This window comes from Rhinolophus hipposideros (genome assembly GCF_964194185.1).
Source record: "Rhinolophus hipposideros genome assembly, chromosome: 2".
Taxonomy (NCBI): domain Eukaryota; kingdom Metazoa; phylum Chordata; class Mammalia; order Chiroptera; family Rhinolophidae; genus Rhinolophus; species Rhinolophus hipposideros.
The window spans coordinates 31245721-31262715 of NC_138048.1; the positions used below are offsets into that span (position 1 = coordinate 31245721).

At 37.5% G+C, this 16995-nt stretch overlaps 1 protein-coding gene across 1 annotated transcript in view; it reads right to left on the bottom strand.

Moving 5' to 3' along the window:
* IMPG2 (interphotoreceptor matrix proteoglycan 2) overlaps window positions 1–16995 on the bottom strand; it is a gene marked incomplete at its 5' end in the record, with an annotated part of 88769 nt that overhangs the window by 29746 nt on the left and 42028 nt on the right. Inside the window, 4 exons of the mRNA XM_081026618.1 lie at window positions 3985–4070; window positions 6293–6537; window positions 12315–12335; window positions 14613–14671. Of these exons, the coding sequence (XP_080882744.1) occupies window positions 3985–4070; window positions 6293–6537; window positions 12315–12335; window positions 14613–14671 (411 nt within the window). The remainder of the gene's footprint in view (window positions 1–3984; window positions 4071–6292; window positions 6538–12314; window positions 12336–14612; window positions 14672–16995) is intronic.

Here is a 16995-nt window from a genome sequence, read left to right on the forward strand (position 1 = left end):
TCTCAACCACAAGGTTGCTGGTTCAATTCCTCGAATCCCGCAAGGGATGGTGGGCTGTGCCCTCTACAATTAGCAATGGCAACTGGACCTGGAGCTGAGCTGCACCCTCCACAACTAAGACTGAAAGGACAACAACTTGACAAGAGAAAAGGCCTGGAAGTACACACTGTTACCCAATAAAGTCCTGTTCCCCTTCCCCAATAAAATCTTTAAAAAAAAAAAATCTTATGGTGGGAAGGGGGGCTGAGCACGTGCATATGCATGAACATTAAGTATCACATTTTTGAACTAGAAGGACTCAAAAATCATGTAGTCCAACCTTGCCTATTAAAGGTGAGGAACTGAGGTTCACAGAAGTGAAATGTCATTGTCACAAATAATAAAGAAAAAAATCAGACTAGTTTGAGTTTCTAGAGTTCTCAATCCCAGTGCCTTGCCCACGATATCAGATGCTTCATTGAGAGATGTATACAAGTGCATATACCCAGATGGCCAAAGGATTCTCAGAGGAGAAACTAAAGCTAACATACTTCGCAGTCCATTCTCATTCTCATGGCATATGTGCACAGACCTATAGGACCAAGGTGAACACAGTCAGGAGAGACCATTTTCAAATATTTAAATGTCTGCTATGTTGAATATGGAGGCTGTTCATATAGAAAGAAAAGTTTCTTCCTTTCCCATTTCTTCTTCTAGAATCCAAAACCATATATGTATTTAGGAAAAAGTAAGAAGGCCATTTGCTCTATACCAAATTCTGTTCCTCAAAAAAAAATAGTTATGACGATGACAATTATACCATACCAGAGTATTCATTGTTTTTCCTCTTAATTATCTAAAAGCACTTCTAGAGAAATATTAAAGCCACTCGTGCTTCCAGCTGAGTCAGGCATATTCACGCTGTTGCAAATTCTAAATCTTCATTTTTTTTCAAAATTCCAACTGATATGGCTTAAGACCTTTAACCCATATTTAAGAAATTGAGAGCCTATGAGTTGACACACATTAGGAAAGCAACTGAATCCTCAATAAAAAAGAAATATTCAAGCAATATATATGATTTCAATATATCTATAACTAAATGACTTCATTTCATAAAAATTAAAAGTAAAACAACACATAATATCTTTAATAAGTTGAGTACAAATAAGCAACATAAAATGTGGAAGTAAATAACTTGACATTTTAAATAAAGAAGGAAGGCCATCTATTCCAAATAAGTACCCCCTAAAAAACGGCAATGAAGCTTTCTCATACATTTTGAAAGGTGAACACATACACGCCAGGAATAGCACTTCATTTATTTTTATATGGATAAACGTCCCCATAGTAACAAATTCAACTCATGAATTCTTCTTTTAGTTCAGTGTAGTATATTAACAGGTTTAATATTATATTGGCCAGTCTCACTTTTGCTAATGCCAACTGAAAAGCCTGCTAGTGCTATAGAAAGCATACTGTGCAACAAGTGATTTTCCAAGTCAGAATGCCAAAAGGTATTAAATTCAATATTCCAACATTCCTACCTCTAAAATAATTTCTAAAAATCAAATCTGGTTAAAAAAAAATCTCACTTCTATTAAAGTACAAAATCTTGTTAACAGTTTGCCAGAAAGAAAAGAAGAAAATAATAACCAGACACTTCTAGTTAATCATTTTGTTTTTATGTCTCTTTATCATCAGCTAACACTCCAGTGTCTCCACAAATTGTTCATGAATGCCCTACAGTTATCAGTATTCAAAATACTAAGGGGTTGGCTCTAATACAAACAGAACCACAGAACAGGTAACATAAATGAACAAATAAGCCCAGTTAGTGCTTTGCCGTCATTGAAGGGGCAGCCCCTCTCAAGTCAAGCTCTAGCCTCTTACTGCAAGAAGGAAATGTAAACTTAAGAATACTAGATCTTAAATAAAAATTAAAAAAAAGAATACTAGATCTTCCTGGTTTTCAAAAGACTTTGGAAGTCTGCATTTTGATACAAATATCTCCTAATTTTTAAATATTGGCTTTTTTTTTTTTTTAATTTGGGCCCCAAGCACATGCCGATAGCTGGATCCAGCAGCTTGTATCCAGTTTGCAACCCCTGGCTGATATAGAAATTCCTGTCTTTATAATATGTAAAATATCACCACAGATCATCTGTTTAAAGAAGCGTCGACTTAAATGTGATTAGCAGAAATGGAGACGAATGGCACCATATTCACAGTGAATCATCACTCCCCATCACACGTCCTAGATCAGGGGTGTCCAAACTGCAGCCCGCGGGCCAACTGCGGCCCATGATCCATTGTTAATTGGCCCGCAGCAAATTCAAAAAATATATTTAGTTTACTTAAATAAACCAGGTGAGGCAATATGTACTTCACCTCAAGTGAGTGGCCCGGCTGTTTGTGTATTTTACCACATATGGCCCTTGGTGAAAAACGTTGAAAAAGTTTGGAACCCCCTAGATGGACTCCTGAAGCATCACCTTATTTGTGTAGAAGCCTGCCTACTCCTACCTGACTGGAAATGTCTTGTAGGCAAGGCCACATCTTACTCATCTTAGTTTCCCTAACACTTGGCATGAAAAGCACAAAATAAATACATTTGAGTGAATGAATAAGTAAATGAATAAATAAACACCAATGAATGTAATCTCTGATGTCAATCCCTCTCTAACCTTTTTTCTCCAATATAGAACTCAGTAAAAAGAGTTATTTCCAATGATTCCACTTTTCAAAACTGAGTTTCTCTATAATTGAGCAGAAGAAATGGCTCCATATATTAATGGTTAAGTGAATTTTGGACAGGTGCTCTAAATTTTCATTGCTGGATGAAAGCCAAGAAACAAGTATTTCGAATAAGCATTTCTTCAAGCCAAGAAACAGTATTTCAAGAAATTTGCTGAATTAAAGCCAAGAAACAAATATTTCAAATTAATTACTGTTAATTCTTTCTGTCATAGGAGACAGAAAAGAAGTCTCAAGTGGGAGGAGTGGAGAACGTAGAAGGGAGTCCCGCCTCCTGTGCCTGTGTGATGATAAATGATCATGTGTTCATTGTTGACAGGTGAGTCTCTCGTGGGGCTATGGTTGTCGTTTTCACTGCACTCCAGAAAGCCCCTTTCTTTTCTCCTGGGTGCTTCCCTATAGCCAATGTGATAAGTGGAGCTTTGGAGGATTTTTTCACTTGGTAGTTTAACTTTTGAAATGTTCAGAGTATATTTTACTGAAGTGACTGCATAGGAAAACTGCCATGCAGCCAAAGAGGAAAATCCATGAGTGAGAGACAATACCAATAATGATGCATTTTTATAGCTTCTCCAACTCCCATGTATCTTTAAAGGAAAAGAAGCCACCTTTTCAGGCAGCTGGATAGAGGGGGTAGAGGAGTGCCCAGGGGAGCTGAATGGTAAGAAAAAAATGGAAAGTTCACTCCATGCTGTTTCCGTACAAATAGGAGTGTTGTCAGCCCAGATTAAAGAGGGCCTGATTTAGAGTCCCTGTCATTTGTCTGCTAGTCAACATTTTTACTCTTCCTTCTGTCCTTTCCATATACACACTGGAGTATGCTTTGGAGTCTAAACTTTTTCTTCAATACAATCCTTGGAACAAAAATCTGTACTCTGTACCTATGTACATCAATTTGTAATCTTGGCTATAAAAACTACTTATGTGTAACTTTTAGAGACCAACTCAGTGGGCACTTAAAGCTTCATTATCACCAAACAAGTATGAACCATAAATAAGTTTTCTACCATGTGTGGAGTTTGGCAATGCCAAATATGTGGATTTTATTTAACTACTGCGGAAGGCTTAAATTTTCTAACCGAATACTTAGGACCCACGAGCTGAGAGCTATGAATAATGTTCCAGGGATGATGTAAGAGAATATTTGAAGTAGGAACAGCTTCATGATGCCAAAGTAAGTAGCTGAGGGTACAAGGGAGGTAAGCTTGAGGGCTTGGTTCTAGGCATAAAACATAGAAATATACTTACCAGAAGAGATGGTGGGGTTACCTGAAGACTTGAACTTTGGGTGTTCCAAACTAGGTCTTCAGTTAGGGGAAGTAAAACTCCTCTCACTGAAGAAAGAGCAAGATAAAAGAACATTTTTAATTGAGACACTATTGTACTTGAGGTTCAGAGACAACTAAAAACCAAGTTCTTCCTTTTCATAGTTTAGATTTGGGCAGAACAGTGGGGGAGACTTGCTTAGAAAACGCTTGCTACTTTATTCAAAATATTTTACTTATATTATAATAGTAAAATTTGTCTGAATTATAAGACTCCAACATAAACTATTCTTCCCATGATTATATTTAGGATACTTCTATATTATTTCCTTTCCTTTCTCAAGCAGTTTTTATTCTTTTCAAGATTTCTATGAAGCAGTTGTTTTTATTTTATTTTTTTCATTTTAATAAGAAAGTTGAACTGAAATTCCAACTCATTCGGTTGTGCTAACAATGGAGAAAATTAAGCAAAACGATTTCCTTTTTGGTAGAAAGTACCTTTTAAAAATGGGCTAGGACACCAGAGAGTTTATCATTATATTAATAATAAAGAGCAACAAATTTAAGAGAGTAGATTGTATAATTTAATTTAATAAAAAATTACTGAAACCTTGCTAGTTACTATAGACTTTGATGAAGCTGAGGTTATAAACATTAATAAAGCCAAGTTTCTCCTGTAGAAGTACTTCCTAAGTCAGACAGAGGTACAAAGCAAATAGAAAATTTCATGTGCATATTAATTTTTGCTCCAAAAGACGCCTTAGGGCTTAGGTTCAGGGAATGCCATCCTGAAAAATCATACTAGGGCTTATTTCCCGGTTAGATCTTATTTTCGGGGAAACACGGTATATGCCCTGTAAGTAGCCCCCAACTCGTCCATATTAGCCTTGCCAAGAGGACTTCAACAATTTCAGATTACAACAAGCCTCTTCTCTTTTCAATATTTTATCTGACTTACATATTCTAACAAGATTTGACACAGAAAAAGAGGCACATGAGGAAGTAAGCCCAGGGTACCCACACTGCTCTAAAACACAAAGGCTCCCTCCGGTTTTAAAGCTGACAGCTTAATACCGCTTTCACTGAAGAGACAGTTTCTCCACTTTAAAGTCCTACGTAATGCATACAAAGTCCGGGCCACTTTGTGGCTCGGTCTCAGCACACTGTCACATTAAAGGAATATCAGTACAGCAGCCAAAATAACTGAAAAGCAATTCAAAGTTTTAGTTCAGCCCCTCAGAAAAAGATCTTATTTAGGAAGTAAGGAATTATATTATACATAGTAAAATTTTGTTAAAATGATTTTCCCTTTTCTCTCCTTCTCCCTTATGTCTATTTCTGTTTAATTATTTACACACACACACACACACACACACACACACACACATACACACACACACAAGGCCTAGGTGGTAGCTGCCTGAAAAGGTGGCTTCTTTTCCTTTAAAGATTCATGGGAGTTGGAGAAGCTATAAAAATGCATCATTATTGGTATTGTCTCTCACTCATGGATTTTCCTCTTTGGCTGCATGGCAGTTTTCCTATGCAGTCACTTCAGTAAAATACACTCTGAACATTTCAAAAGTTAAACTACCAAGTGAAAAAATCGCGGAAAAGCAAACATGAAGTAACAGGACGCCATGTCCCTGATGAGTTAAGCTCTTGCACACTGGTAACCAAACCCTTGGACAAGCTTTCGTCCCAGGCTGACCAAGCCATGGAGTGGTCAGCCTCTCCTTGATGATTCCCCTGTTGATTTTGGATCATAACTGGATCTCCATAGCTGTCCGAATTCAAACTCAGTCTTGGATTCTCCGGGATTCTGGCCAGCACCCAGTATCACTTCTTGTTTGACCAAGGGCTTCCATCAACTTTCCTAGAGCTACTCTTTCTCTTCTGCTCTCTGGCTTTTAAGCCTTTACAGCTGACTTACCTCTAGAAAGTTAATGTCTTGGTTGCCTGGGCAGCACTACATCCTGCTTCAATTCATGCTTCCAGGCACTACTTCATTTTTTCTTGTGCTTTGCTTCCATTTCTCTAAACTATTTCTAAATATCATGCTATGCTCCACAAAGAGTGGCCTTCTGTCCATAGATATTCCAGAGAGCCCTTCAGTAATCTATCCAAAATAGCTGCGTGACTAAAGCTCCATTCATACCAAGATGACTCCTGTCTCACACAGTCTATAGAATGCTCAGAACTATATATATTTAGGGAAATTCGTTTTCACTAGGGCATACTAGAAAAGCAACTAAAACTATCTAAGGACCTCAGATTGATATCAAACTCACCATTGATAAGCTGAAGGGAGTCAGGATCTGGATTTAAAGAGGAGTTCCCCAGCAAAAAATTCTGATGCAGTGTCTCAGCAATATAATCCCTGAAGTTACTGATGGTATAAACAGCAGTGGGCTTATCGTCCAGTTCCACAAGACCATGGTTTTCCACCTTGTTGGAGTGAAGGCTGATTAGGTCCCAGCTGGTATTACTGATGGCCTCCCCATTGAAGGCAACTGCATAGAGAACATCTATGCCACTATGGACGAAAAGAGAGAGCAGGTTAGGCCCTGCTAAGAAAGCACAAAGCAAGGAGGATGAACCCAGTGAGAAGAAACATTAGACCTGGAAGAGACAGTCTCAAAAAGCATGGTTTCCCTCACCATTCTCTGCAGACCCTGGGCAACCTTTTGCCACCTCCTCCTTCTTCCCAGAGAACAGAGGGCCATAGCTATGAGAACGTGGAAGGACTTTCAAAGAGGCCACAGAGGCAAACTTCTTCCCTCACATTCTCATCACTTCTTTCCTCCTCAAAGACAACTGCTCCACTCCACTATCAGCCTGTTTCCTATTTTCCCTATTAGCATTTCTCCTAAAAAACAAAACCTGCTTATTCCTTCCAACAATGGGTAATCGGGTAATCCTCTCATATCTCTTTATTATTGTTGTTGAAGGAATTATGTACTCCACAAGGAGGAATGAAACAATAAAAAAGCTTAATTACTATGAACTAAAACATATTTTGAAAGGAAAATATGAAATACTTGGAAATAAAGCAAATTGATGATTTGTGATTTCTTTAAATATTATGCTAGAATATGGTGTAATATGACAGTTATCTAAGTCTCTCAGAGACATACTTTTGTTTGATAGCCCAGACAACTTACAGTCCTATAAAGTTTAATACTAAACTGTAAAAAACCACTAAGACATGATTTGTTTTTTGGCATGGTAGGAATGATAATTCCAAAGTTTATGAGTTTACTACCCTTATAAGGCATCAACTAATTTTGCATTTAACCAAGTAATTCTTTCCCAATTAACTGTATAAATTTCTGTTTTTCAAATGCTCTAGAAACTAGCTCTCATTTTCTGCTGGCTCCTCCATTAATGAGTTGAATAAAACCTTGACAAGTACTAACAAATAACTTTGGGAATTGGGCTTTTTCACTCTCTACCTTTCCATGAGCAAACAAAGAGAAGATTTCTTGGAATAAATACAGAGGAAAAATAAATAAGTAGGAATAGACGTGTCATTTGATATTTTCTTAAATAGACATTTTGGGAAAATCACATCAGAATATAAAATTTTAAAATCAAGAGGATTACTCCTAAATTCTAATTCTAATTTCTGTAGCACCTAACAGCTAACATTTTGTAAGTGCTTACAGTGTGACAGGTATTTCACGTACTTTACCTCATTTAATTTTCATAACAATCTTATGGATGTTTAGCATCTTCAGATTTCTATTGAAGAAACTGAGCTTTAAAGAATTTAAAAGACTTGCCTAAAATTCCACAACTTATATGTGGTAGAGTCAAGATTCAAACACAGATGTGCCGGACTCCAGCAGCTGCCTCTGAATGCCTGTGCTACACTCTCTGTAGCTTTACTGAAGCTATTATCAGCAAAGAGTCATTATGAAGACAGCTTTGCTCTAGTCGTCACCTCACCTGGCCTCCAGCCAGTCTGTGAGACGATACCCAGCAAGCTACACCAACACCCTCCCGATGAAAGGAGAATACCATCTTCCCAAAGATTAACCACTCAAGATAGACGTGCGAGGAAAACAAAGTGCCACTTTCAGACATTCTGTAGCAGCAAAATGACTCCCAAATCGAAGCATAAAAAAATAAATTAAGCGCTTCTTTCTCTGAACTTCCTTATATTTTCTTATATATTCCTTGATTACATTTTTGTCTTTGTTGTTTTGTAAAAAGATTTTGTTTACAGAGACTGCCTTTCAGTTTCTCTTTGAGTTTCTATCCCCAATGTTCAGCTTGGTACCTGAAACTGAGGGGTACCTGGTGCCTACTAAATGAACAGAAATTTATATTTATCTGAATATAAAAAGAAAACTGCAGCCTAATCAAGGTATTCACATGTGAAAAGAAAAAGTATCAACATAATGACAATGTTCTTATGAAGTCTAGAAGAAAGGGAAATCGTCAACTAATTTATGATACTATTTAGTGGAATGTTTCTCAGTGTGTATTGTGGCTTCCTTGTAAGAGATTTCTAGACCATAGACAGCTACAACAGGCTAGCCTGGCTTGATGATACTGGCCACTAAAATCATCAATTTCCTTTTTCCTGATTTAAAGTTTGCAAAGGGAACTTTTGATTACAACTCCCTATAGATTTCCTATGAGGAAAGAATGCATGAGCCAGTTAATGTAATAATTGGTCAGCTGGCAGATATATTTCTTGCTTTAAATAGATCCATTGTAGTTTGGTGAGCATGAATTGGTCTTAAGAGATCTCTCCTTCCTGGGAGCATTGGCAGTACCGGACCTGTCCTAGGCCTGCTCACTGTAGATCACATCCTAGACTACAGGGGACACCATGAAGGTGACATCTCTCACTTGCCATTCCAGTAGCCAGGCCTCTTTAATGTTCCTGTCTCACACTGAGTAACTTCAGCAATGTTTTCCTCCCAGATCTGATCATCTGCTAAGCTGCCAATTGTGGTGGTTTAGGGCACCGGAATGCAGTATCTGAGCATTTTGATAACTGATGCTCTACTAAGTGGTAAGACTGGTCGTCTAGAACTTCCCTCGTATTTTTCATATCAGAATACGTTGATTCATGGGTGATTCCCGATCTTTTTTTGGTAAAGAAATAAATTGAGCAAAATATGTTAAAATCACCAAATGACGGCCCCAAAGGAGAATAAAACAGTAAGAGGGACACCTACTGGCCAGAACTCACCACACCGCTTGTGTCCCATGCATCTAGCACAATGCCTGGCTCATAGCAGTTCAATAGATGCTTTTGAATGTACTGAAATGTAAATGATCAATTTTATTCACTAGTGCAGGCAGATAAGACAACTGAATGTGTGCCACTTAAATGACAGGATATGATACTCCTGACCTAATCTGAAGCATGTTTAGTCTCTAAATATAAAAGAGTAATTTTTCACCCTAAAAAGCACGCATGTTACCTTCACACATTGTGTTTTGTGAGTAATCATTTTAGGGGCCTTGCTCCACAGCCATAGCCCGACTCTGTGAGATTATGATTGCTCTTCCCAAGCTCTGTGAGGTGCATCATGCCTACACCTCCAGAAAGGTGAGATTCTCCATGGAGTCTTGGCATCACATATTAACATGTCAACACAGCTCTAAGACAGGAAGCAGTGATGAGGAAAAATGGAAAAGAAGAAAAGGCTGTGCCAATTAGCACTTGAGTTGGCTTCTGGACCATGAGCAAATCAGACAAGGAGAAGCAAGCCTTTACCGGGAGCCTGTGATGTGTCTTGCATGACCATGCAGAGAAGATCAAGAGAAATGTTCCTGGATCAAAAACTCTATGCAAATCAGGCAGTCTGGGCTAGATTACTGGCTTTCCTCCTTATTGGCAAAATAAAATTTGCCTCCCCAACGTTTCCCTTGGACATCTAAAAGTAACACTTGTGTTATAATCGACCTTGTCTAGTGAGGATAAATTCATTAAAGAAGATAAAAATCCTCAGAGAGATGCTGCAATTTATTACTATGTTCTTGTCCTGGAAAGAGAACTCAAGGAAATGCTTGCGGTTATCAGGAAACCATCTGTTCTCAGAACTGAGAACTTTACTCTGACCAGGACAGACTGCATTCTGGCATGGAAAATGGGGCACAGAGACGTCACAAGATGAGGGACGGAACAAAGAAAGCCAAGACGCCAAAGAAGCACGTAAGAAGCAGAACGCGCTGGTAGACAAAACATTATCTGATTAAAGAAATCTGTGCTGGCTCTGCACACTCAGCAACTCCGAGGAAACCAACCACCATGCATCATCATCTTTCATCTTCCAAACTTGCCCGAAACAACTGCTACATTGAGGAAAGTTTCTCTGTCAGCTTTTTCCAGAGATTTCAGTCATGTGGAGGGGAAATTTACCCTTTCTTATTCTCTCTCTTCCAATGCCCTGGTTGGTTGTCTGACATGTGAAAATCTTAAACAGAAAAAGTAATGCTATCGTATCTCATTAAGGTTAACCAAAATAAAGATATTTCAGAGACACTCAGATATCCCTTCTTATATAAAACTTCTATTAGGAATATACTTACAAAGCCTGGAGCTGAATTTTTGAAGTGTGTGTACAGGCAGTATATACTGTTGGTTCACTTCAAATGGTTCCTGCTACTAATTTAAAATGTGTACATCTTGACAGAGGTAAAAAGCAAATAGAAAATTTCATGTGCATATAAATGTTTATGTTTATAGAACATTTTGTTATGTTTATAACATTTATACATTTTTAGAAAGAGTATGTATTATCTAAATAGACTATTTCTGTGCTAAACATTCATTCATACACAGCTCAGAATAAAAGTATACCAAACATTATAAGTAAATTCACCAACTGCTTAATTCCTGACAATACTGACCAGTTTTGGAAACTATACCTAGGCTAACAATTTTATCATAAAACCTAATGGCTTCATATTGAATTGTTGTCTGTGTCCCTACTGAGGACACACTCTCAGCAACTGGATACCATTCTTTTGATCATAGGGTTAACATCAGAATTTGGGTTGTTTTTATATTCTAATCATCCCAAGAGGCTAAAATAATATAAATGAAAATGAGGAAGTCAGAAAGCCCTTTCCCATTATAAGGTATTACAATGAGGGAACATTACTATATCTCTAAACTGTATCCCCATATTTAGCCTATGAATATACTTCATAAGTTCTATATTATACTTACCAATCTTCCAAGAAAAAGTGAATTTTAAATAAATTTAGAATCCAAAGGCAAAAACTGACAAGCAACCTTCATAAGGATTATTGACTATGTTTTTATATTATGTATGCTTCTTCTAACAAATTTCAGAGAGCAACTGTTTTTACAAATAAACTATTCTAGAGATCAGCTTTCTCCCCTTCGTTTACCACTTAAAGTGACAACTGATTACATTATTGCTTGAAAGGGTTTACATTAATGCAAGTTTTTTTTGTTTTTTGTTTTTTGTTTTTTTTCCCTTCTTCCACCTCCTCCCTTCTGCCCCCTACTCCAGTTGAAGCCATTGTTTCTCAGTCTAGTTGTGTGGGACACAGCTCCCTGGCCCATGCTGGTATTTTGAGCCTTGCACTCCCCGGGGCTGAGGCAGTGGGTCGGCTGCTCACAGCGGCTCTTGCTGGCTGCCAGCCGCTCACACCGGCTGTTGTTCACAATCTTAGCTGTAGAGAGTGCAGCTCACTGAGCCATGTGGGAATCGAACCAGTGACCTCGGCGTTAGGAGCATGGCATTCTAACCACCTGAGCCACGAGGCTGGCCCAATTAATGCAAGTTTTTATTCCCATTTTAAATTAAGTGTGACTCAATATTAAAAAGCACTTGTCAGTTAGCAGTCCATAACAGGTCTGTGAACTACAGCTTGTGAGTTAAATCCAGCCACTGTCCTTCAGTTAATAGATTTCATATTTTTAAATGGATGAAAAAAACCTAAAGAAGAACAACATTTTGTGACATGTAAAAATTATGTGAAATTCAGATTTCAGTGTCCATAAATTAAGATGTATTAGAAAACAACCACATTCATTTATTTTCACTGTATTGCCTATATTTACTTTCATTTGATAGTGACAGAGTGGGGTAGCTGCAACAGAGATCATATGGCCTGAAAAGTTTAAAATATTTACGATCTGATCCCTAACAGAAAAAATGTTCAACCCCTGATCTGTAATCAGGAAATAGACAGTGATATTGGAAGTAATAAAAGAATTGAGCCACACTCCCTTGGGCCTAAGTCTGGTAACATATTTTCTAAACTAACTCCTCATTCATTGAATAGTATAGAAAGTTCCAAAAAGTACTCTACCTGCCATTTTCCTTGGGGGACCTGAAAATAAAAATTGAAAGTGTTAAGCAGAGTTTAAGACAGTTATATTTGTAATATCATTCCTCAAAGTGCAAGTTCTCAATATTTTTCCTCTGAAATGCTTCCTTAGATGAAAATGTTTGCAAAGTATCAGAAGCAGACAAATTCCCGTAGATTGAAGTAAATAAAGGTGGAGAAGGTGTTCTATTTTAAAATAGTCTTTACTATCTTTAAATTTTTGAAATACTTTCTAAACAATTCTTAAAGGGTTATCTCTTTATAAATAAACTTTTTTCAGAAAGTCAACAGAGGACTCCAGTAGTTGGCAATCACAAAACTGGGAACACTTTTTGGGAGATACGTGTTATGTAGTATTACCGTGTTTCCCCAAAAATAAGACCTAGCCAGACAATCAGCTCTAGTGCATCTTTTAGAGCAAAAATTAATATAAGACCGGGTCTTATTTTACTATAATATAAGACTGGGTCTTATATAATATAATATGATGTGATATAATAATATAATACTGGGTCTTATATTAATTTTTGCTCCAAAAGACACATTAGAGCTGATTGTCCAGCTAGCTCTTATTTTCAGGAAAACGGGGTAAAATAAATGAAAAGCAAATCAGGTGTTATGCAGTAAGGTTTTAAGGGCAGGGAAAGGTCAGGACTGGCTAACCTATAAGATATTGCATGGCCTTTAATATTTATTTATTTTATGCAGCAGACACTTAATAGAACTTCCCATGAGCCAGGAACTATCCTAAGCATTTTATAAAAATTAATCCATTTAATCCTCGTTAAGACTTTTTAAGGACTATTAGTATCCCCATATTCCACTTAAAGAAAGAAATTGAGGAACAACAATGCTAAATTATCTACCCAAAGTATTTCAAAAGTATTTTTAATAAAGCAGGGATTAATAGGTAAACAAATTGTCTTCTTTATACAAACGAGAAGTTAAGACTTGGTAATTTACCCAAAATCTTCCAGCCAGAAGTGCCAAAGGCAGGATTTTAACTGAGGCAAGTTGGCTCCAAAGGCCACGTTACCTTTCACAGGCAGCCAAGTGTGAAGGGTCTTCAAAGGCCTCACATTCTCTGGTTCTCATAGGAGCTTTAGTCACAAATGGAGGCCGTGTTCTGTGAAAAGTACTGAAGTAGAACTAGCGAGAATGATCACAGTGTCAGCGTGGACGGACTGTGAATTTACCGCGCTTGCCCTCTCCCCTGCACCAATAACTAACTAGCCGAAGGTCCTTGGGTAAATTATTTGAATTCCCTATGCTCTGGTTTCCTTATCGGAAACAATGAGGTGAATAAAAACTACCTCATAGCATGGCTGTTGGGGTCAAATGAGTTACTAGAGATATAAAGCCTGGTACACTGTACATGCTCTGAAAGTGCTTACTGTTATTGCTGATAAACCCAGAAGTTGACAAGAATATGCCAAAGTTAGACAGTGAAACTGTTATGCTGTAAGGTTACATGGTACCCCCCCTCATACTCCCCTGCCTCCAGCCGCCGCACACAGCTATCACCCAAATGTTCCAAACCTTCCGTGGACTGAGGCTAGCGTGGAGGTAGGTAGAGCAAGAGCTATAAAGTCAACCACTCTGTTTCCAATTTACAGTCTCTCTGATTCTGGGCTACAAGTGTATCCCTTTAAATCTGTTTGCTCCTCTGTAAAATGAGTATTAATCATATTTATTCTGAGAGGGTTGAAGTGAGCTCAGGAATGTGAAGTGTCTAATACAGTACTCAAGCAAAAAATGTTCACAAGTATTATGCAGCGAGTCTTACGCGGGGGAGAAATGTCTTCAAAAGAGGTCTCTTACTTACTCAGAACTATTATGTTTAAAAAGAAGATGGATGCATTGCCTCCAGAGTGACCTTACACCAACACGGTCAACTCACCTCATTGGAATATTGATGAGCGTTAGCAGGACCCTGAGGTCACATCTAACCTAACTCGGGTTCCCACCAGTGACAAATGAAAGCAGTGTGGCATGTCAGCAGCAAGCTGGGGACAAGAATTCCTATGTTCTTACCCTGGCCCTACTACAGATCTATTAATAGTATGTCTCCTTGAATGTATTATTTTGCCTTTTTCTAACTCAGTTTCTTCACCTAAAAAAACTAGCATTGGGAATATGAACTTACCAGAAATAGCATTGAATTACAGCATTTGAATCATCTTGAATCATTGGTGTAGACATAAAAATACACAAAAGGATATTCCTTTTGAAATAAGAAATGCTACTGAATATAGGCATTTTGAGTGTAAATCTGTTTACCTAAAGTCAAGTACACGAATGTCCTTATAGCCTGGTAACCCAGTAAATGCATTTTCAGCCTGTTAAAAATAAAAATAAAATTTATAACTATGTAGAAATGTGAAAAAGGGCATAGAAAATAATGCTTTTAAGAGTTGAACATAACGTGCACTGTTTATAACTATTAGAAGCTTGTATACATACATAGATACACATGGATCAAAAACTTACTAAGAAAAGTATAATAGGTACAATGTTAAAAAATAGTTTTTACCACAACGCTGACAAATTTTTCGTTTTCATTTTGCCTTTTAAGGTTTTAATGTGCTTTAATATTAACTTTTTTCAAATTATAAAAAACATACTTCTTATTGGCAAACCACTGTTTTTTTCCCTTCTGTGATGAAATGTAAAAAAAAGTATTAGTTTCAAAAGAAGCAGTAATAGCATTTTTAAATGTAATTGTTTGGATTAGAAATCTGGCTGCAGCGCACACTGTGACAGTCAGGTGCTCGTTCCCAGAATGTGTCTGGTGGTGTCTGTTTCTTGTTCCTACAATACAAGAGAACTGGGAACACAGTCGGCCTGAGAAAGAAATTTGTAGGCCACTAAGAGAGATGCCTTGTTGACTGGCTGTCACAAAAGAGATTATGAAACAGTGACTGGGTAACTGAATTGGTCAAAAGATCAATTTATGAGCATCACTCTGTAGGAACTAGATTATTACTGAGTCTTTAAAATGCAGCCATGTAAATCAGTTTGAGCTTAGTGACTGGAGCGGGTGAAACAGAACTGTAGACTACACTAAATATCTAAAAAATCAAAATCAACAGGTTATGCACAAATATCTGATGTTTGCACACAAATATCAAATGTTTTACAAAACTGAACATTTAACCCACATTTCAGAAGGTGCATCTTACCAGATAAGGCACGCGGGGCCAACACCAGAACAGGGAAAGTAAGTTGTTAGTGGACTTTGGGAACTCTATTAGTGGATCTTGGGGCATCTGCTTTTAAAACCAAGTCCTCATGTAATCAGGAGCGTGAGATATTTTAAAAACCCTGGTTCACTGAAGATCTTGCCTTAAGGATAAAGAATCCAGACCCATGAAAGCCGTGAATGACTATAATAACTTTCCTTGTTTTATCCTCTGAAAGGAAAGAGAGAAGTGCTATAACTCTTGGAGGATGGGGATAGGGATGGGACCCACAGGACTAGGAATCTGAAGACTAAGAGTTAAGTTCCAGCTGCTTTGCTGGCAGAGTGGACAGTCTTTTAAGAACTAACAATGCCCTGCCCACCAACCACAGCAGTTTTTGTAAGAGTAAAATGAATGTAGCTGAACGTGCTCCATTAACTGCAAAATACTATGTAACTGCATGTTAATATTATTACTAAACCTCATCTCATTTGGGGCTTTGCCATCTCTTGAGTCTAAACACATACAGGTATTCTAATTCATCACATCTAGTTAGCTACTCTATAGGTGTCCAGTTGTAAGAAGTCATTCTACTTTATTAACATCAAAAATAATAATAGGTACAATTTAATGAGTGACTGCTATGCACCTGATGCTTCATAATATTACTTCTAATCCTTGCAACAATACTAAGAGATACATATTTTTCCAATTTTATAGATGAGAAAACTGAGACTGAGATGTCAACTAACTTATCCAAGGTCATCATTTGGTGAGTGACTGAATCAGAATTTATTCAACCCCAAATCTCTCTAAGACTGAATCCCATATTCTTCCCATTAAATTGTATGACTCTTCTTCTTTCCCCTGACTCATAATAAATATAGTTTAGAAATGAGATTATTATGCTATAAGTCAGACAGAAAAAGTCGAGAACCATATGATTTCACTAATATGTGGGATATAAAACTGAAAACAACAAAGGAATAAGACAAACAAATGAAGAAACAAAAACTCACAGACCCAGACAACAGTTTAGTGGTTACCAGAGGGTAAGGGGGAAGGGGTGGTAGATGAGAGTAAAGGGGATGAAATATATGGTGATAGAAGGAGAACTGACTCTGGGTAGTGAACACACAGTGTGATATATAGATGATGTATTACAGAATTGTACACTTGAAACCTATGTAACTTTACTAACAATTGTCACCCTAATAAATTTTAATTAAAAGAAAGAAAAGAGGAAGGAAAAAAAAGGAAGGAAGGAAGGAAGGAAGGAAGGAAGGAAGGAAGGAAGGAAGGAAGGAAGGAAGGAAGGAAGGAAAGAAGGAACAGGACCAGGATTGGGAAAACTGTGAAGCTCACCACTTCTTACCCGAGTTAAAATGAAGGAAAATCTGTATGATATAAAGGAAGGAAGACTTTGAAAAGAAGGAAGAGACCTGATTTTCCCTTCTACTCCTAGGGGCTGAAACGGCCAT